The sequence below is a fragment of the Spinacia oleracea genome, chromosome 5 (genome assembly GCF_020520425.1).
Source record: "Spinacia oleracea cultivar Varoflay chromosome 5, BTI_SOV_V1, whole genome shotgun sequence".
In the NCBI taxonomy this organism is placed as follows: domain Eukaryota; kingdom Viridiplantae; phylum Streptophyta; class Magnoliopsida; order Caryophyllales; family Amaranthaceae; genus Spinacia; species Spinacia oleracea.
This window is the reverse complement of record NC_079491.1, coordinates 17,609,077-17,631,758: the sequence shown is the minus strand read 5'-3', so window position 1 is coordinate 17,631,758 and position 22,682 is coordinate 17,609,077. Positions and strand designations below refer to the sequence as shown.

General features: G+C 41.5%; 1 protein-coding gene across 1 annotated transcript; it reads right to left on the bottom strand.

Annotated features, from left to right (window-relative positions):
• Window positions 1–408: 408 nt before the first annotated feature.
• Window positions 409–2,433, bottom strand: LOC110787281 (acetolactate synthase 1, chloroplastic). The gene is given in 1 exon segment (XM_021991876.2): window positions 409–2,433. A coding segment is annotated over 1 exon segment (2,007 nt). The 5' UTR covers window positions 2,416–2,433.
• Window positions 2,434–22,682: the final 20,249 nt, after the last annotated feature.

Sequence of the window (22,682 nt, the reverse complement as noted above, 5' to 3'; positions counted from 1 at the left end):
TTTTCTATTTTGTATGGATTTTTCTGTTAAATTTATTTGTATAATAGATCCAAAAAGTGTTTAGTCTCATGTAGTGATGATGGATTTTGCCTGATGTTCCTAATGATAATCATGTTGTTGATTATATTCTGTTGGGTTTTTCTGGTGGCTTTGTTTTTGGCGAGTCTATAGTCTATAAACAAGATTTTTCTGGTGGCTTTGTTCATACTTCATAATTTCAATTTTTCTTTGACAGGCACGTTGACAATTGTAGTTGAATGTCATATTACCTTTTCTTCGGAGGGAAAAGAGAAATAATTTAAGGGCATACGAAAGTTTAGTTTACTTGAATAAATTTTTATGTATAATTTGTGAGTTTGATTGAACAATAAGTTGCTTTGTTTGAATTCTAATATACATACAACTTGATTAACAAGATGTTCTTCCATCACCCTCTGTGATGGTATCCTTGAAGCTGGCACCACTAGGGATCATAGGCAACACATGCTCTTGATGAGGTACAATGACATCCAGCAAGTACGGCCCTGGAGTATCCAACATTTTCTGCATTGCGGCCCTCAAATCACTCACCTTGGTAACACGAGCTGCAGGGATATCACAGGCATCAGCAAATTTGAGCATATCAGGGAAGATTTCAGCAGTTTTTGAAGGATTTCCAAGGTAATTATGTGCTCTATTGCCTTTGTAGAATCTATCTTCCCATTGAACCACCATACCTAAATGTTGATTATTCAAAAGCATTATCTTAACTGGAAGATTTTCCACCCTAATTGTAGCCAACTCTTGAACATTCATCATAAAACTTCCATCCCCATCAATATCGACAACCACTGCATCTGGTCGTGCAACAGCGGCTCCGATAGCAGCTGGTAGTCCAAAACCCATGGCCCCCAAACCACCTGATGTCAGCCATTGACGAGGGTTTCGGTACTTGTAATGTTGGGCAGCCCACATTTGATGTTGTCCAACACCAGTACTAATTACAGCATTACCACCAGTCAACTCATCAAGCATCTGAATAGCATATTGTGGCGGAATAGCATCCCCAAATGTCTTAAAACCCAATGGAAATTTCTTCTTCTGCTCACCCAACTCTTCCCTCCAACTAGAGTAATCTAAATTTAGCTTCCCTTTTCTTGACTCCAAAATCTTATTCATACCCTTCAACGCCAGCTTAACATCAGCACAAATCGACACATGGGGCAGCTTGTTCTTCCCAATCTCAGTAGAATCAATATCAATGTGCACAATTTTAGCCCGGCTAGCAAACGCCTCCAGCTTCCCTGTCACACGATCATCAAACCTAACCCCGAGAGCAAGCAACAAATCCGCCTTATCAACAGCATAATTCGCGTATACAGTCCCGTGCATTCCCAACATATGGAGCGACAAATCATTATTACAAGGGTAAGACCCTAATCCCATCAAAGTACTTGCCACTGGAATCCCTGTCAACTCGACGAATTTCCTCAGCTCTTCACTTGAATTCAAACAACCACCTCCCACATATAACACAGGTTTCTTAGCCTCACTCATCAACCTCACAATCTGCTCAAGAAGTCCCTCCTCATTCGGCGAAAACATCGATTTTGGCAGCCTAGAAACATACCCTCCTAGCTTAATAGGATGATCCCAATAAGGAACAACCTATTGTTGCTGAATATCTTTAGGAACATCAATCAAAACAGGTCCAGGTCTACCAGAATTAGCTAAAAAGAAAGCTTCTTTAACAACTCTAGGAATATCCTCAACATCTAAAACTAAATAATTATGCTTAGTGATAGACCGTGTAACCTCTACAATGGGAATCTCTTGGAAAGCATTAGTACCGATCAAACGGCTAGGAACCTGACCAGTGATGGCAACGAGAGGGATAGAGTCAAGCAGCACGTTGGCGAGGCCCGATACAAGATTAGTAGCTCCAGGGCCAGAAGTAGCAATGCAAACACCCACGCGCTCAGAAGCTCGAGCATACCCGTCGGCAGCGAAAACACCATCTTGTTCGTGGCGGGGGAGCACGTTTCGGATACTTTCAGAGCGTGTGAGGGCTTGGTGAATTTCTATTGATGCCCCTCCAGGGTAAGCAAATACATTGGTAACACCTTCTCGTTCAAGGGCTTCCACAAGGACATCAGCACCTTTTCTGGGTTCATCAGGGGCATACCGGGAAACAAAATGTTCAGTTTTTAAGTCATTGCTGAGGGGTGATGGTGCAGCGGTTTTGACGGCGGTGGGGGGTTGCGGTTGAGAGGAGAGAGATGCGAAGATTTGGAGAGGGCGGCGGAGGAAGGAGGTTTGGGTTTTGGAATTTGTCGGGAAAGGGAGAGCATAAATGGAATATTGGGGTTTAGGGGTTTTGGTACAAGGAGGAGCTGGGAAAGGAGAAAATGCAGGGTTTGTTGAAGTTCCCGCCATTATTTAACGCAAACAAGGTTATAGAGAGAAAGGAAGGAAGTGAAGTTTTCCTGTTACAAAAGTACAGTACTCCATCTGACTAATGTGATGCACAGATTATATAAACTTATAATGTTACATGTACTTGGATTAGGAATCCGAATCCGAATTCGAATCCAATCTAATATATATATATAAAGGGGAGTTTTTTGGAGATCATTTAGAGCGTCCACGTAGGATCTCCATGTCATTGCATATAATTAAGTTATTAACTAATTAAATAAATAAATAAATAAATAATATTAGAGTCTTGCCACAATAGACTACTTAATAAAGATAGATTTCACAAACTTCTACCATCTTTTTGTATATATATATTTCGTACGGCCTTCACCAAAATAATCTCAACCTTCACCAAACGTTCAACATCTTTTATCTCCCCTAAATTCACTAATTTTTGAGGATTTCAATTCCATTGTCTAGGTACTTCTTAGACTCCCTAGAAGAATAAAAAACGGTGTTTGTTTTTAATGGTAATTAACAAATACTCCGTACCACCCTACTAACAGTTTTTATGCCTCCTCTTATCACCCCTACTATCGTTTAATCACACATGATTAAACAATCTCAAGATTGTCTTTAATTTATCCGACACAACGAACTACAATTTAGGTGTGAAAATTACACGTTGATATAACCGGGTTTGCAAGCCTACATGTAGAAAGACACCGGCCCGAAGATCTCCCAATATCATGGATAGTTAGATATTAGATGTTTTTTTTTTAAATTAGTTATTATAATTTCAATTAGCTTAATGTCAAGAATTCCATCCAATTTTTATTCTCCTTTTTTTTTTACAACTTTGGGATTTTGCATAATCACAGTGTCTTAAACTTAGAAGGCTATATTTTAATTTCTCGAGCCTTGACATTCTTGATAGACAACTGAACAGTTTGCTATTAAGAATGCAAATCCAAGGCTATGTATATTATTTTACTTTTTAGCATTTTGGTTGTTACGTATTTGTGCTAGAACTGAATTAGGATGCATGTTGAGGCCTTAGACACAGCATACCTCCTCATGGAGGTGTTTGAGATTAACATCAGATGTACTAGAATTGAATTAGGATGCATGTAACTCTTTAAAAGATAAAGACCCGGTAAAAGATAATAAGAGATAAAGATGAATAAAACTCAGTAAAAGATAATAAGAGAAAAATAAAAATAGATAAATAAAGACCCGATAAAAATGAATAAAACTCAATAAAAGATAATAAGAGAAAAATAAGAACCGGTAAAAGATAAAATAGATAAGAGATAATTTTTTAAAAATTTAATAGATAAATAAAGACCCGTTAAACGGTCATACTCATTGATTATAAAAACCATCACTATTTTAATTATCGCTTAAAGTTGAAAAAAAAAACTCAAAAAAAAAAAAGAATTTAACCCGTGCATCGCACGGGCTTTAAATCTAGTTACATTATAATTGTATTTTACAAGCTAAAATTATAGATAATTTGTCAAAAATTATGTTAACTCTACCTCAATTTGGAATAGTATTTGTTTGGGCTTCCAATTGATTCTCAATTGGGCCACTAAGTCCAAAGCCCAATGGCTCTAAACAACAGCATCAAACCTACCAATGGCTAATCAGCCATCCATCAAGGCCCAAGGCCCAATGGCAATAAATGACCTATGGGCATTTATTATGCAAACACTATAAATAGGCCGCCAAGGCTCACACCTCAAGGTACGTCCAATTTATCGCCTTAAGACTACTCTTCTAGAGAACTTCTCTCTAGAATCCGAGCATCGTTCTTACTTAGGCATCGGAGGGGCTTTCCTCGGAAACACCCCCGAGGCTAGTGACTTTGCTCTTGTGCAGGTGAATTCGGGCTCGACTCATTCAAGCAAGCAAGATCTTCAACACATACGAAAGGGCCTTCATTCGAAGCCCATTGTTTCCATCTTTACAACACCGGAACAATTTGGCGCCGTCTGTGGGGAAGAACACTTCAAAGCCTTTTGAACGACATTAACCACCTCTTTCTGCAAAATGGTTAATGATGTTATCAACAACGATGATGACGATATGATAGTGCGGTCAGATTCGGAATCTGACGAAGAGGAGCACCCTCAATCGGTGGCGAGGTCACAGCCAAGCAGAGCTACGACCGCCACAAACGCAGGACCTCCGATTCCAACTAGGGAAGAGCTCACTGCGGCCATGACCATCATGCAAAACTTCCTCTTCAATGAGAAGCAGCAAGGATTGGCAAAAGACCGCAGAGAAGAGAGGAGGACCAGGCGAAGGCTGAACGAGCAGCCCAGTGTAGAAGTGTCCAGACCCGAAAGAGAGCTCCTCCCCTTGACAGGAACACACCTGACGTCGAGATGGATGGGAAGCACGTGGGACACCCAAAAAAGGGCACAACAACAACCAGATTGGTTTGCAAAACCATCGCCTACTCCAACAGCTCTCCAAAGCGAATCGACTACTCGTAACACTCGGATCCGAAGCTCGGTGCTCAGCAGGTTGAGGCCATCGGTCCACTCAAGGTTAAGACCCTCGATCCATACGAGACTCGGGGTAGGCGAATCAAGCAGATCTGGCGAACGACCCGAGGTCAGTAGCCGAGAAAGAAGAAGAGACAGGAGGCATGATCGAACCCCTAGCCCCCATCGTACGCCCGAACGTTCTAATCACAGAACCTCGGCGAACGAGGGCATCAGGGCTAGACTCGGAAAAAGAATCATGACTCCCACGTCATCCCCTTTCTCGGACGAGCTGATCAGGGAAGAGATACCAAAGGTAAGACTGCCAACACACCTGACGTATAGCGGAATCACGGATCCAAGGGATCATGTCATCTCCTACGAGCAGCAAATGTTCTTGAGTCCCTACTCCGAAGCATGTTGGTGTAAATATTTCCCAACCACGCTAACCGGAGTGGCGGGAGAATGGTTTAGATCGCTGCCGAAGGGATCGATCAAAAGCTGGAAGAAGCTGAAAAAGAGATTCTGCACACAGTTCGTGAGCAACAATCGCCCCGAGCGAACCACGGCAGAACTGACCTCGATCCAACAAGAAAAAGACGAAAGTCTAAGAGAGTTCATGGCCAGATTCATGAAGGAATCAACAAACATACCAAACTTACAGCCAGATGTGGCCATCTTCGCCTTGAAACACGCGCTCCAGGAAGGGAAATTCCGTGATAAGCTCTCAATGAAAAACCCCTCCAAAATAGCCGACGTGCTCCAAATGGCTGATGCGTTCATCAGAACCGAAGAGTTCAACAAAGCCGCTGCAAGGTTGAAAGGATCGTCGGATCCGAGAGAAACAAAAAATACCCAGAGCAAGCCCGAGGGCGGCTCAAGGAAAGGGAAGGAGAAAGTAGGAGTTAGAGAGATGAGCCCGAAGAAAGACGGGAGAAGGGGTGAACTTCAACCCAGATACACTAACCACACTCCACTAACTCTGCCCCGAAAAGAAATCTTTAGCCTCAACAGAAATGATGAAAAGTGGAAACTACCTGGGAAGCTCAAGTCCAACCCAGCTCGGAGAAACAAGAACAAATGGTGCGAGTTTCATGATGACTTCGGTCACCACACCGAAGAATGCAACTCGCTGAAAGACAACATTGAGGACCTCGTTCGCCGAGGCTACCTGAAACAGTACTTGTTAGACCGAAGGGAGGAAAAAGAAAAGGCCGCAAGTGGCAAACAACACGAGCAACCCCAGAAAAGGGTCTACGAAGCAACAGGGCACAAGAAGAATGACATCCTAGTGGTGTTCGGGGGACAGAAGTCTGGCCAAGCCAGCAAGAAACACCTAAGAGCTCTCACCCATCGAGTCAACTTCAGCACAGTGGGAGACAACCAACCACACCCCCCGAACATGACCTTCACTGCCGATGATTGCTTCGGAGTCCAGTACAAACATGACGATCCTCTAGTCATTTCCATGGACCTCAATAACCACAACGTACACCGAGTGTTGGTCGACGGAGGAAGTGCCGTCAATATCATCTTCAGAAACTGCTTCGAGCAACTGATCCTCGAAGAGTCAGAGGAAGCATTGACGAAAGTCAGTTACCCCCTGATCGGATTCAACGGATCCGCAGCTATCCCTCGAGGAAAGATCACCTTGCCAGTCACAGTGGGCGAAGGCCAAGCAGCAAAAACCCTTCGGGACGAATTTCTGGTGATGGACTGCGATTCCGTATACAAAGTAATCATGGGAAGAACCATGATTCACAAAATGCAAGCAGTCCCCTCCACATACCATCAGCTGATGATATACGTCTCGGATGCAGGATTTTGCCGAACGAATTAGAGGTGATCAAGAGGTTGCGAGAAGATCCTGCCACACCGCCGTCCGAAAGCCCAAATTAGGAGACGGTTCGGAGGCGGAGAAAGATGCTCCAGGAGAGGAGAGTGAGGCAAAAAGGAGGAAAGCAGGCATGAGCAGCTTATCTCCCGCAGAGGTCGATGCCCGCCCCGAAACCCTGTCTCCTGAACCAGATCAGGAAATGGAGGATATCTTCCTCGAAGAAGGTTCAGACAGGAGCGTCCGAATAGGCAAGGGCCTAAGCTCGGGGCTCCGAATCGATTTGATCCAACTACTCAGGGATCACAAAGACATTTTTGCATGGTCGGCAGCAGATATGCCAGGGATAAATCCGAAGCTGATTTGTCACAAGCTGGACATCAACGCCGAAGCTCGGCCAATCAAACAAAAGAAGAGGAATTACTCCTCGGAGAAAAACAGAGCCATCGCCGAAGAGGTGAAAAAGTTGCAAGAGGCCGGATTCATCGAGCCATGCATGTACCCAAAATGGTTGGCCAACGTGGTGATGGTCAAGAAAGCGAACGGCTCCTGGGGAATGTGCGTGGATTTCACAGATCTGAACCGAGCCTGCCCCAAGGACTGCTATCCCCTGCCAAGGATAGATCAATTGGTTGACTCCACCAGCGGCCATGCACTGCTCAGCTTCATGGATGCCTTTTCAGGCTACCACCAAGTGTTCATGCACCCCGACGACAGGGCAAAGACAGCATTCATCACAAGCGCAGGAGTGTTCAACTACAAAATGATGCCTTTCGGCTTGAAAAATGCCGGAGCCACCTACCAGAGGCTAGTTGATCACGTCTTCGCCGACCAGAAAGGGAGGAATGTCGAGGTCTATGTGGATGACTCCATCGTAAAAAGCATCAAGGAGGAAGACCATGTCAAAGACTTGGCAGAGACCTTCAGAAATCTGAGGAAATACAGCATGAAGCTGAACCCAAAAAAATGTGTCTTCGGGGTGAAGTCATGGAAGTTCCTCGGATTCATGGTGAGCGAAAGAGGAATCGATGCGAACTCAGACAAAGTCCAAGCGGCATTGGATTTACCCGAGCCGAAGACCAAGAGAGATGTGCAGGGGCTAACCGGCAGGTTAGCCGCACTAACAAGGTTCATATCAAAAGCCTCGGACAAGGGAGCCCCCTTCTTCAAAGCACTGAAACCAAAGAGCCTCCCCGGGGGAGAAGCAGAACCAGTCAAGAAAAAGGGGGTCCCGAGGAAGGTGGATCCCGAACTGATATGGGAACAGGAGCAAAAAGAAGCTTTTCAGCAACTCAGAGCCCACCTAGCTCAACTGCCGACACTGGCCAGACCAAAGGAGGGGGAAACCCTGTACCTATATGTCGCAGTCAGCCCTGGAACCGTCAGCGCAGTGCTTCTTCGGGAAGAAGAGAAGAAACAACAGCCAATCTACTTCACCAGCCGAACACTCACAGGGGCCGAAACTCGGTACCCGCTCATCGAGAAAGTCGCATATGCAGTAGTGGTAGCTGCACGAAAACTGAGGCCATACTTCGACTCCCACCAGATCACAGTACTAACTGACCAACCGCTCGAGAAAGTACTCGACAAAATAGAGAGGTCAGGAAGATTGGCTGCCTGGGCCTTCGAACTATCAGAGTTCGGCATCAAATATCAGCCGAGGACCGCAATCAAAGCACAGGCGTTGGCAGACTTCTTGGCCGAGCGCTCATACCAGGAAATGCTGGATGATACGAAAAGCACTTGGGAGGTCTTCACTGACGGATCTTCCACAATAAACGGCTCATGAGCAGGAGTTGTACTAATCCCCCCGGCGGGAAAAAGCATAGAGTATGCATTGAAGTTCGGCTTCAAAGCAACTAACAACGAGGCCGAATATGAGGCCGCAATCGCAGGGATAGAGCTTTGCTTATCCCTGGAGGCCGAGTATGTTTGCCTCAAAACTGATTCCCAGCTTGTAGCCAACCAGATCCGAGGGGAGTATGAGGCCAAGTGGCCCAGCATGACAGCTTACTTAGCAAAAATTAAATCCTTAACGTCAAAGTTAAGATCCTTTGAAGTCATTCTCATCCCCCGAGGACAAAACACGCAAGCAGACGCACTGTCAAAACTCGCAAGCTCAACACTCATCGACCTAAATAGGTCGGTCCACGTGGAAGTTCACCAAGAGAGAAGCATTGACTTGCTACCCACCACAGTATGCAGTTTACGTACCGAACCCAGCTGGATGGACGCAGTAGTTGCATACAAAGAAAGGGGAGAACTTCCCGAAGATAAGCTGCAGGCGAGAAAACTGAAAAGATTCAACAAGTGGTTCATCATCAGCGCCGAAGGAGAGCTCATGAGGAAATCATTCTCCGCTCCGCTGCTAAAATGTGTGGGTCCAACAGACGCTGACTACATCCTAAGAGAAATCCACCTCGGGATATGCGGAAACCACATCGGAGGCAGGACATTGGCACACAAAGCCCTCCGGGCCGGATACTGGTGGCCCACTATGGTTTCCGAGGCAAAGCAGATGGCAAGGAAATGCGAGAAATGCCAAAAGTTCGCACCAGCCACCATCAACCAGCTCAAACCCTACAATCAACACTGTATCTCTTACCATTCGCACAGTGGGGGTTAGACATCATTGGTCCCTTCCCCTCAGCTACGAACCAGAAGAAGTGGTTGATTGTAGGAGTCGACTATTTTAGCAAATGGATCGAAGCTGAAGCTGTCTCCTCCATCACCGAACCTCAGGTCCGCAAGTTCATATGGCAGAACATCATCACAAGGTTCGGCATACCAAGACTGATGGTCTTCGACCACGGGAAACAGTTCGACAACACCCCGTTGCAAAAATGGTGCAAACAGTTCGGCATACACCTAGCTTACTCGGCAGTTTGCCACCCACAAAGCAACGGGAAAGTCGAAGCTGCTAACAAACTCATCCTCAATGCACTCAAGAAAAGAGTCGAGGATGACAAAAACAAATGGTTAGAAGAGCTACCCGGAACGCTATGGTCCCTTCGGACCACTGAGAAAGAAGCTACCGGGCAAACACCGTTCCACCTTGTATATGGATCCGAAGCTGTCATCCCTGTGGAAATCAGAACAGAAAGCTTGAGGATCCAGGCATACAACAGGTATGATGGGCTCCAAGGAGAAAGCAACAACCAACTTCTGTCTGAAGCTCTCGACCTACTGGACGAAGCTCGGAACGATGCGAGGACACTCAACGCAGCTTATTTGCAGAGGGTCAACAAGCATTACAACCGAAGAGTCAACGCCAGACCCCTAAAAGTCGGTGATCTAGTGCTCAGAAACGCCGCCTCGGTTCAGAAAGGACGGATCCATGGCAAACTCTCAGCCTCTTGGGAAGGACCATACATCATCCATTCCGAAAAAAGGCCAGGCACGTTTATGCTGAAACAGTTAGATGGAACAATCTTGAAGAACCATTGGAATACCGATGTTCTCAAGAAATATTTTGTATGATCTCTGTCTGTAAGCCAAGTAAGTTGTTTAATGAGAAGAGGAAAGCCGTTGGCACCATGTGTTTCATTAAACCTATTTCTATATTTATTGTCCCTTTATATATACATGCAGCCTCGGATCTGATCAATCCGAGACTAAAAGCAGGTTGACTTTGCCCATTCCTTGATAAAATGCAAGAAATGACCAAATCATACACTTCAGGGAATCGTCCAGAATCCTCGGATTCGCGATACCCAGATAAACCTTGTTCGCAACAAACAGTCGCTCGAGTCAAGTTATAAAACTTCGGCTCAGATCCACGGATCGCCGAAGTCATAACTAAGAGGCAGACTAGCGATCTCTTGCCCAGGTTTCCGAACCACAAGAGATCGGAAGAACAATCCAGACCTCTGAGCAGATCGACGTATTTGAAGAGTCTGGAAATTAAAGAGTCTCTTAGCAGATCTACGGATTTGAAGAACTCGCAAAATTAAAGAGTCTCTTAGCAGATCTACGGATTTGAAGAACTCGCAAAATTAAAGAGTCTCTTAGCAGATCTACGGATTTGAAGAACTCGCAAAATTAAAGAGTCTCTTAGCAGATCTACGGATTTGAAGAACTCGCAAATTAAAGAGTCTCTTAGCAGATCTACGGATTGGAAGAACTCGCAAATTAAAGAGTCTCTTAACAGATCTACGGATTTGAAGAGCTCGCAAGATCAAAGGGTTTTTAGCAAGTCTACAGAAAGAAGAGCTCGAAAATCTACGGATTCAAAGACTTAAAACTGCGGAAGTACAAAAAAAAATTGAAAAGAGGCAGCCAAGTAACAAACATTCATTTTTCATTCAATATCTAGGGGAAGTACAAATACATCAAACAGCTCGGTACATACCCGAGGACCCTCAAAAATTGAAAACAAAATGAAACAGTTAAAATCGGCAGCCATCAACAGACAATACCGGCCTACCGAAGTACTAAGAAAGCAAAAAGAAACAAGTACAACGCAGCGCCGAGGCAAAAGGGGGAAAGGCAAGCACACATTCGGAAGTCCTCAACTGGAACCGACCGACTCTGAAGAAGACGACTGCCCGAATCCCTAACTCTTGGGAGTCTCAGGAGCAGCCCCTAGGGGAGCATCCTTCGAAGAACCCCCAGCAGTAGTGTCACCTTCGGAATTCGCCTTCTGGGCCGGAGCCTCTGCAAGAGCAGCTTGGCGTTCAGCTTCAGCTTCGTCCCGATCAGCCTGGCACTCCACCAAGTGATCCTGGGCCCTCATCCAGAGAGGAACTTTCTCATTCCAAGGGAAATGAGGCATATGCTTCGCAAACATGCGCCGAGCACCCAGGATGCCATTCCAGTACTGCTCTCTACACTGATCAGCAGTGTAGAGGTCAACTCGCTCTTGCTCCAACTTCCGAATGGCCGCATCCTTCTCTCGGATCTTCAGCTGGAGAACGGGCACCTTGTCAGCTTGATTCTGAATAATCTCCCGATGCTTGACAAACTGCTGAAGCCTCGCCTCCGCATCATGGCTCTGCTTAACGGCCGCCTCAAATTTAGACGTCATCTCCTTGAGAAGTCCGTCTTTTTCTTCAAGTTCGCTCGCAAACTTGGCGGCCATTTCTTTCCTCTCCTTGTCGAAGGAAGCTATCTTTTCAGCATCCTCTTCGACTTGGAAAGTGAGCTTCCCAACTTCGGCCCCGATCTGTTCAGCCGAAGCTCTAGCCTCACGACTGTACTGAAGGTACAGTTGCTTGACCTCCACCAGCTCGGAGAAGAGCTGCCCAGCCTTCTGGTCCAAAATAGGGATATCACGAGCATAAGCCTCCTGATATCTCCTCAGTTGTCTCTCCTCAACCGAGCTACACTCGGAAGCGAACGAGGACCAGAAAACAGCCTGGGAGCGAAGGAAGGATGAGGAAAAGTAGGAAAAACATAAAACAAAAACGCAACTCAAAAGAGAAAATCCAACACTTACCTCATTCAGATAGTACTGGGCCATCATAGCCGGGTTCCTCTCTTCAGCTCCAGGAACCCTCCACTGCGGGTTTGCCCGAAGAAGATTCTCCCGAGCAGCTTCGGGACCCACCAAAGATCCCACGTGAGCCATGGGGTTCTCCCCCAAAACCGGAGCCCTAGCATAGCGAGCCATCGCCTCCCTTACCTCCTCGGGGATCCGTTTCAACGGAACATCCGAGCAAGGGTCAGCGTGGATCAATCTATCCAAGGCCGAGGTCGAAGTAGAGCCCAAGGTCGAGTGGCGCCTCTTCCTCGTCAGACCTTGTTCGGGTTGCTCCTCCTCAGCAGAAGGAACCTCCTTCTCAGCCTCGGGAACCTCAACATTGGGGCCTGTGAGGTCCACCATCTCCTTATCTGGACTTCTCTCTCTTTCGAGAGAAACGTCAGCAGATTCCTTCTTCTGCTCGGCCACGATAGGGGCATCCGAGCCAGGAACAAGGTCGGCTTCAATCGCCTCCATCACCTTGGTGATATCCTGAATCTCGATCCCTAAAGCAGCAGACGGCTTCAGCGGAGAGGGGATGGTATCTTCCTCAGCCAACGGTTGATCCACGGGCGGCGGTTCCGCAACCACCACACTCTTTAACTTCTGCCCTGGCAAGGGCATGAAGTGAAGGAGATTCTTGGGAGGAGGCATGTCTTCCGAAACCGTTTCCTACAAAACAAGCGTTCAAAGGTCAGCTTCGGAAAAGGGAAAGACGGACTACAAGAAAACTCCAAGTCAGAGCAAATACCTTCTCCGAGGACTGAGAAGCCTTCGCCTTCTTCGGATGCGCGGAAGACCTCAGAAGAGTGCTACCCTTCCTTTTCCTTTGATCCTAAAAAAAAAAAAAGGAGACCAAGGGTCAATAAATTTAAAAAGAAGACAAAGGAAGAAATAAAGAAAAAAAAGGTGAAGTACCCGGTTCCTAGATAAAGAAATATCTATCCGAGCCGGAGATGAAACCGAAGGAACGGCACGTGGCACAGCGTCAGTCCCCGGACCCTAAAAAGATGGTCCAGGACCAAGACGTTAGCCGACGGCCAACCAAAAAGAGAGACAAACAAAAAACTTCGGGATATAGATACACTCACCGGATCTGAAGTTGTCCTCAAATCAGGAAGCACGACCTTCACTGGAACAGCTTCGGGAGAGGAGGCAGAATCCCACGGATCAGCTCGAACCTCGGATATCCGAGCAACACCCGAAGGAGACAACACGTAATCCTTCAAGCGAGGATTACGAGGATTCTCTTTCCCGAACTTGTAATCAGGAGCCGAGTCGTGAATAGTCTTCAGATCCAAAGAGATGCCCAAAACCACAGGATCAAGGCAGCTAAAGCCGTACTCTGCAGAAACAAAGCACAAAACGAGTCAGTAAAACGAGACAAAAAGGAGGAGGACAAACTCACTGAAACACGGTCCCAGCCGAAAGACACCTACCCCTGTCAAAAATCCTGCTGAGACCGGCAACAGCAAGAATGTCCTCCCGCAAGATATAGTTGAGGTTCGGGAGCCAGCTAGACGGCAGTTTGTAGTTGTCCTCCCGAGCCAAAAACCACTGGAGGAGATCCACGTAGTGATGATGGTTCCGATCCGGAGCAGCCACGCTTCCCATATCAGGATCAGGAGTCACAAACCACTTCGAAGGGCTATAAAAATTGGGATGCTTCGGATCCGTCGGCACGCGAACGAGCAACCACTCCGTCTTCCAATTATGGTCAGAACTGAGGTAAGGGTATGCCGTAATATAGTTCGGCTCCCCTTTTCTTCGGGACTTTTTGTTGATGATGGTCCACCAACCATACCCATCACCCTTGGAAGCATGATTGAAAGACAGATCGTGGAGATCCCGAAAAACGGCGACAGAACAAGGAAAGTTAACAAAATCGCACACCCATCTAAATCCGATGATGTGCCTCATAGATTTGGGTGTAAGTTGGGCCAAACTGATGTTGTACGACACCAGGAGCTCGGAAATAAATGGATCCAAGGGAAAACGAAGACTGTTCTCCAAGTGATGAGTGTACACAGAGATGAATCCCCTCGGCGGATGAGTCACCCGAGGACGCTCCTGATCGGGAAGCTCACACCAGTACCCCAAGGCGTGCTGGATTCCGTATAGCTCCTCGGCCCTCCGATGGTAGTTCCCCAGCTTCGCCTCCACCAACCAGTCACCACTGACCGATTTCTCCAACGGACCATCGATCTTGGTGGTCTCATGCAAGATCGGGGCATACTTGCCCTTCGGATCAGCTTCGGTCCAATGAACTGGAAACTCAGGGTAAGAACAACGTACACCCGAAGAACCAGCTTTCTTACCAGACGTAGCGCGTTCGGACACGCCAGACCCACCAACAACATCATCTTTAGAAGCATCCCAACCAGTCGAGCGCCTCTCCACCGGCCTCTCCGAAGGCCGACCCCTTGAAGTTTTCTGTACCCTCCCCGAAGGCACATTCTCCCTCTCACTAGAGGAGCCAACGACGAACTTACTTTTGCCCCTATTCTTTGCCATGGTCGCAAATTCTCGGTCTAGGGTTTAGATTGAGGAGTAGAAGGAAGAACGAAGAAGTAAGGAGAATTCAGAAACAAATTACCTTTTTCCGAAGTGGAATTCGCCGATAAAACAAACAACACAAGTTCCCGAAGTCTAAAGCTGGCCGAATTTCGTAGATCTGAAGAAACTCAAAAACCGCGATCGCCGGGAAAAGAGAGGAAGTTTGTTTAAAAGAGAGAGAAAGTAAAGTTTGAAGGAAGTGTAGCGCCCGGTATTTATAGAAAAGGGAAGCGTATCAACTTCCTTTCGACCCACGATCTCCACGACACAATGCAAATCCCAACACTTGTCAGTTGTCATCAATGCAAATCATCCCTTTTCAAAAAAGAGAGGGAACTTTCGGACTTCTGACAACTAGAAACCCACCCATTTAATTCTAAATGGACCGGGTCTGGGGGGCATGTTGTTTGGGCTCCCAATTGATTCTCAATTGGGCCACTAAGTCCAAAGCCCAATGGCTCTATACAACAGCATCAAACCTACCAATGGCTAATCAGCCATCCATCAAGGCCCAAGGCCCAATGGCAATAAATGACCTATGGGCATTTATTATGCAAACACTATAAATAGGTCGCCAAGGCTCACACCTCAAGGTACGTCCAATTTATCGCTTTAAGACTACTCTTCTAGAGAACTTCTCTCTAGAATCCGAGCATCGTTCTTACTTAGGCATCGGAGGGGCTTTCCTCGGAAACACCCCCGAGGCTAGTGACTTTGCTCTTGTGCAGGTGAATTCGGACTCGACTCATTCAAGCAAGCAAGATCTTCAACACATACGAAAGGGCCTTCATTCGAAGCCCATTGTTTCCATCTTTACAACACCGGAACAGTATTTAACAAAATATTCATAAGACATATACTTCGTATATGAATTTGAAGCAACTAAATTAGATACAAAATATATATTGGAAGTATAGGCAAATCATTTATTAGACAAATCTAACCGAATATAATGTTAATCGTATGTTTCACCTAAACGAGCCACCGTGATTTCCCTCGATCATGGATGTGTAAGTGTGTAACAGTGTAACGTTTGGCGGACCTTACCATGGTAAAACAGAGGAATCATACATGGAGAGGAAAGTCCTTGCATGATATTTTGAAGACGTGGGAGGATTGGATTAGGCAACAACAAGAATCCAATTCTATTTTTTTTCCTTTTCTATTGGAGCAAAATCTGATTCTGATTTAATGAACTAATTATAATTACACTATATATATTTTTTCCCCGTTTCTTAAATATTGCACTATGGTTGACTTTACATTATCTCATACTTCGTATATGCTTAAATATATTGAATTAGGTATAAGTAAAAAATTATAAAAATTTGATATTTTTAAAAAATATATACGGATACAAATCTAACAAGATACCACATTAGCACAATTGTTCTTACATATGAATTACAAAAGATGACAAAAAAATTAGTGTGAATAGTGTAAATGGTGCGATGTTTAATGAACGGGAGAAGTATAGATATTTACAGTGCATTTAGAACCAATTTAATGTAGAAATGTGTGAATTACAAATCAATGAAATCAATTAAGATTGCTTAAAATCTAAAGAAAATGAAATCCACACAAATCAATGAAATCTTTAAGTTTGACTTGTAAAAGGAAAACTATGAAAATTAAAGAATTATACAATTTTCACTTGTTTGGTTTGTAAAAAGGAAGACTATTAAAAATAGAGGATTGCACAATTTTCACTTCATTTGATTCCTATGAAAAAGGATTAGCTAATATTAGTGTGGACCCAAAATCAATAGTTTTCTTTAGCATTATTTTTACACTCATAATGACCTTTATTGTTCATATAGTAACTGTAATAAATTAAACACCAAAATTCTTAGACATAGTAACCATTTTTTGAAGCATAGTAAACCTATGTTTTTAAAAACGAATTATGACTTAAAATCACATTATTCAAGCAAAACATGTATCAAAGACACTAATTTGATATATTTTTTTCATAATAATCCTAATAAAATACCAAAATAAATTAGGAACAAATTGTTGACTTTATTTAAGACATGATCCACAATAAATTTAGTGTGGATCAGGTCCATTTAAGAATGTCTATATGAACAAAAGTAAATTTACTTACCACACATATAATGGCAGTAATGCCCTTTTTAATAATTGTAAACCTGTTACATAATTGTAAACCTTGTCTACTATATATTTCCTCTGTTCTTTTTTAAATGACACAATTATTTAGACATGTTTGCTAATGCATGATTTCAAACGATGATATCTTTAACTACGGATAAGAAAAAATTATAAAAAATTGATATTTAAAAAATATTTATTGAGACGAATCTAATAAGATCCCACATGACTATGTTTTTTCTTAAATATAAATCACAAAGTGAAGTCAAAGGACTTGTGTAAATAGTGTCATAAACTCAATTCTGTCGTGTAGATAAGAAAGAAGGAAATATACCAATCCGACACTACATTTAACGGAGTACTTCAGTTTGTTATCTCTCTAATATTGTTCCATGGTCAACTAATCTGGCAGGCTTATTATTTCAAAAGGGTCCGTCAAGCTCTAATGATTGTATCCTATAACCATGCATATTGCTTTCTTTCTTTTCTTATGACAACAACACTAATAACAATATCAACACTTTAGCTCAACGGCAAGTCAAGACTCAAGAGTATCACTAGAAGCGAACTACGTACGTTAATATGTAGACATTTAAATATTTAACTAGTTAGTGTCCCGGGCGATGCCCCAGAGGGTTGCATATAGTTTGATTTTTTTTTTTTTATTCATTTCTAATTTACTTATAAATTTCTTTATATATACAATTTGAAAATAATAATATGAATTTTATTATATATGCAGTTTAAGAATAAAATTGTTTAACCAAAAATTATTGAACTAATTTTTTGAGTAATTTTATTGGTATAAAACTTTATTTTTTGTAATACTTTACTTACAACTTATAAAAAAATTAAATTACAATTGTATATTTAGTTACAAAGTCGAAATACATTTAAGAGGGAAAAAAACACATTTTATTGGCTAAAAGAAAGCGCAATATTTTTTCCTATTCTTTTCTATGTTAATGTCGCGGTTTTATGTTTAATCTAAATAAATTTCTAGAAAAGCTATATGATTTGATTAGTAAAAGAATAGAAATTATGAACAAAAATTATTATCATAAATTGTTACTCAAATACATAAATGTGGACATTAAATTTTTATACGACTTTTCTCCTTTTTAGTTGTTTTAGAGTCATAATTGTATCGTTGGAGTGATGGATAAAACTTGGCATTAGCATACAAGAGGTCATGGGTTCAAGGATGGGTAGCAACAATGTTTTTGGTGATGACACAATAAACAATCATGTGTGCGTATGACGTGGAGCTACGATGCCATGTCACTTGCCAAGTCACCGTGACACGTGGAGAGATGTCATGAATTGCCTTGGAGATTTAATAATATATATAGATAGATGCTTCAATAATACGAAGTATTACCTCCCTTTCAAAATCATCTTTACACTTTTTGTTTTAATCCGTTTCATAATGTTCTTTACATTTTGCTTTATTCTATTTTTTGATATAAAAATTTACTACTTTACCCTTATTACCCGCAAAATATTTTCAATATTCTACTCACTTTCTCTTACTTTATTCATTTTTTTTACGCATTTCTCCTACTTTATCCATATTTTACTATATTCAACTAGTTTTCCATTTTTATTTTAATATTGTACAAATAGTAAATCTTTATAAAAAGGAGGTAGTAGACATTCAATATTTCAATTACCTTAAGATATATTTGTGTGTGCGCGCGCGCGTGTGCGTGTGTGTATTTCAATCGCAGATATATTGTTTATGTCCAAGTAGAAACATACTAGCTCAACAAAACCCCTCTCAACACGGAGTCACAGACACATCAGATGTAACACCCCCGATATACTAACTAGAAATGGATAAGAATTATAAAAGACTTTATAATAAATTGCGGAAGCTTACATCTAAATCGGAGGTATCACCGCCACACTTGATCACATTGTCAAGTGCTAAGGCTTACAAAAATCAAACTATTACAGCTCAATTACTAGGTGATCTATTTACAACTATACAACTGTTATAAAAGACTAAACGGTAAAACTTGAGCTCCTTTAACTTCTAAAGGCAATCCTTCACGATCAATCTGCTCCAGTCATCTTGACTGCTCACCATAGAGGACAAATTCCAAAAGGATCGTCGCAGGGCCACCATAAGAAAAAGACATGGTCGCAAACACACATAGCAAATAAACACACACGTCAGCAAAAGCTGAGTAATCACCTGTTTCAAACAGAAACATACTAATATAGAATAATAAAGGCTCATATAAACAATGTAGTATGAAACTACATTTCAAGTATGATCCCAAAGATGAAACTAACTCCAAACTCTATAAATACTATAAGTCTTCTCTTCAGTTGAACCTCAAATATATTTAATATGATCCTTTCGTCCACTAAACTTATTTCAACCAATAGGTGCCATGTTTACTCTTTGTTTTATACCTAGCCTTGGACATGGGTAATTCGAATAAATAAACCAACAAGTATAAAAACTTGAAACTTTCAATAGCTACTAGAAAGACTCTCTGAGTCAAGGCCACTTTTGGACCAAATCCCACTTTGGAGATATAAAGAAAATAATAAAGATTGTATCTTGCTCCTCTACTAATGGTTATTATCTCATTACCAACATGTCAAGGACTAAGGTCTATAACGCTGAGCCTCAAACCAAAAATATGATAATTTATCAACCTTCTCATAATTTGTTCAATATACCCACAATGGATTTCAAAATAAACTTATCAATAATGGCACAAGATCCCAAAATCATATACGGAGTAACTCATTCTATAATAATTTCACTCCTCTACTGCAGTAAACTAGTACCCAAATATAACTATCTATCAACCCTATAATATGATACGATCAAGCTTAATTATAATACCAGTATTGAATTTCCCAATACAAACACGAAAATCATGCTAATAACTGAATTTGTATATCCATCTGCGAATATAATCTACAAGAAATAACACTTGAAATTTGCTACTACTATTAACTAATTTATATAACCACTGTGGTCTAATACGATCAAGCATAGCAAAAAGTAATTATAAAGCCACGTAAAGCAATTACAACACGCAACTACAATAATGGTAATATAATGACGTGAATACATATAAACACATAAACATCAAGTAGTTTACTATTTCAATATAACTGAGCTTAATTACAACTAGCTAATGGCCTAGTATAGACTAGCATTTCAAAGGGACAAGGGTGATTACCTTTCCGGAAATTAACACCATACGAACAAAGTAGAAAAACGACGGCCTGTTACGATTTGGGTAGTAAAAACTTCCAGTCCCATGCGCTCAAATGTTTGATGTTGATGATGATGCGTATAGGAGATAATAAATCAAAGTTTGGCTACTTTGATTCCCATTCCATGAAACCTCACGCAACAATTACACTAGAGGTAGACGGCAAAAATAATAATACGATTGAACTACTTTCGTATAAACTAATTAGGGTTAATGGGTATTTATAATGCTAGTAAAAAGAGTCTTACTAAAACTAAACTAGGTTTTATAAAAAAAGTTATAATTAGGCTATTTAATTTAGGAAAATATTTTTAATAGATAAATACTACTATAACCTTATTCTGCCTAAAAGTATATTTTATAAAATCATAAAATTTTGGGTATTACAATCTACCCTCCTTAAAAGAAGTTTCGTCCCGAAACTTAAAGTTAGAAATTTTTTGTGACTATAGCTTCAAAAGCTTAAAAAACAAAAAATATATATATACATAAAAAAAGTTTTATTCCAAATTTTACAATATAAAATATTATGAATATTACATTCTATCCCCCTTAAAAGAAAGGAGTTCGCCCCCGAACTCAAAACTAGTCACATAGTCATATCACAAGGAACACATAACTAACACATAGAAAGAGATACCCTCTTCAATTAAACGGCTTGTCCTATAACTTTTAACTTAACTCTTAATTAGTCATTTTAATCCTAGACAACTCAAACGCTGAGATATGAAGATCTTTGCGTTAATCCCAAAGAGCGATTAGGCTCTGATACCACTTTGTACCACCCCGACAATTCCCTTTGTCTAAAACAACCCTTTTATAAATATAACTATAGAGAATTATCAAAGTATTATCGCCCCTGTGAAAACGTAACGGCTTATTCAGAATTTTGCAGCGGAAAACATAAAACTAACTTTTAGGTTCATAAATAATCGATTACATATTAAGTCCAAAACCAATTAACGGAAATAAGGAAATACGAATAGTACGACAATTTCAAATCCAAGTTAACAAACCAAATCACTTAATAAAACAAATATAACTACAAGCTCTCTAATCCCGATCTCAATGATGCATCATCTTCAAACCTGTAGATGGACAACGCTTATTGATCCTTAGAGACTGCTCACCAAAGATGGGTCATCACAGGATCAATAAGGCATAGCCATGATCAACACACACAAACAAAGCACGTAATCAGCAAAGCTGAGTACTACATACTAAAACAATAATAATCCTAACATGATACTATTAAACGAACAACCCTAACATGATACTAATGAACATGAATAAGGGCAAACCAAACATGATAATTTGACGACCATACTTAACTAGACTATGCTAGACTGGACTAGACTTTTATAACAATAATATTATTTTAATTGAAATAGGCAATGGACCGAGTTTTCTAGCTAGAGGCTTCACTAAGGAAGACGAGGTACGGGCGCGACTCCGTAACCCCAGTGACCTGCGATATCGAGGAACGTTTGAATAAAAATAGGACACGGTGATCAGTCCGGTCCGAGATAAAGGCCATGGGCTACCACCATGAACCCCAACTCCTGTTTGTCCGTCACTTTAGACGTGCACAGTCTAAAGTTATTGCTACTCAGTTTCACTTTACATGATTTACAAATTGACACCCTGTTATGAATCAACAATCACATAAGGCATACAATCCACATTTATTTACAACTGTTTTTATCTTGGAATTAAGTAAGTGATCACAAAAGCATCAAACAAGACTCATTCCAATTAACTCCAATCTTTCCTTTAATACTGATCAACCCTATATTTGGGTATAAAGTTTCAACTTACTAAACGAGGTCCTCGGCCCTCATAAAGTAGTGAAAAGCTAAAAGGGAACAACAATCAACTGATCTGAATCAACATATACAAAGTAATCTAGTGTTCCCAATCAAACATGTTTGCATCAATCATCCATACTAACATGTTATAATTCTCAAAGTGCAATATAGGTTTAATATGTCCATCCAACAGTATTAAACATGCAATTTCAACCTGACTAAGTTCATCAACGATATCAACATAACCAAGTTCATCAACAATTCAACATGGTTTCAACAATTAGCACACATTCCAAGCACACAGGTATGTACGTACCTTGTGTAAACAAACTGATAGGCCACTTTAACACTTTCAAAAGTCGCCTAAAGAGAATTCTCAGCCTAAACAACCAACAAGTAATCTCAATCAATTTCTAATCATTGGCAACCATAATAAAGCATTCTAACTGCATCCTAAACATATTTAGAACTTTCCCCAATATCAAAACTTAAACATTTGCTTTCCTAGCATCATAATTATTGAACTAGTGGTTGAAATTCGTTGAAAACTTTTTGCAAACATCGTACTTTAAATTTTCAGCAATATAAATTCATTTAAAAGCTTCACCAAGGTCAATCTACGTTCCTAGTATCTCAAAACAACCAATTCAACAATTCATACTTAACCTATCATGATTAATAATCATAAAAACCTTGAATTTCATACTTTAAACAATCAAAAACCAATATTTCAATGTAATTAGATAATCTGAAAATTAATAACTTTATTATAAA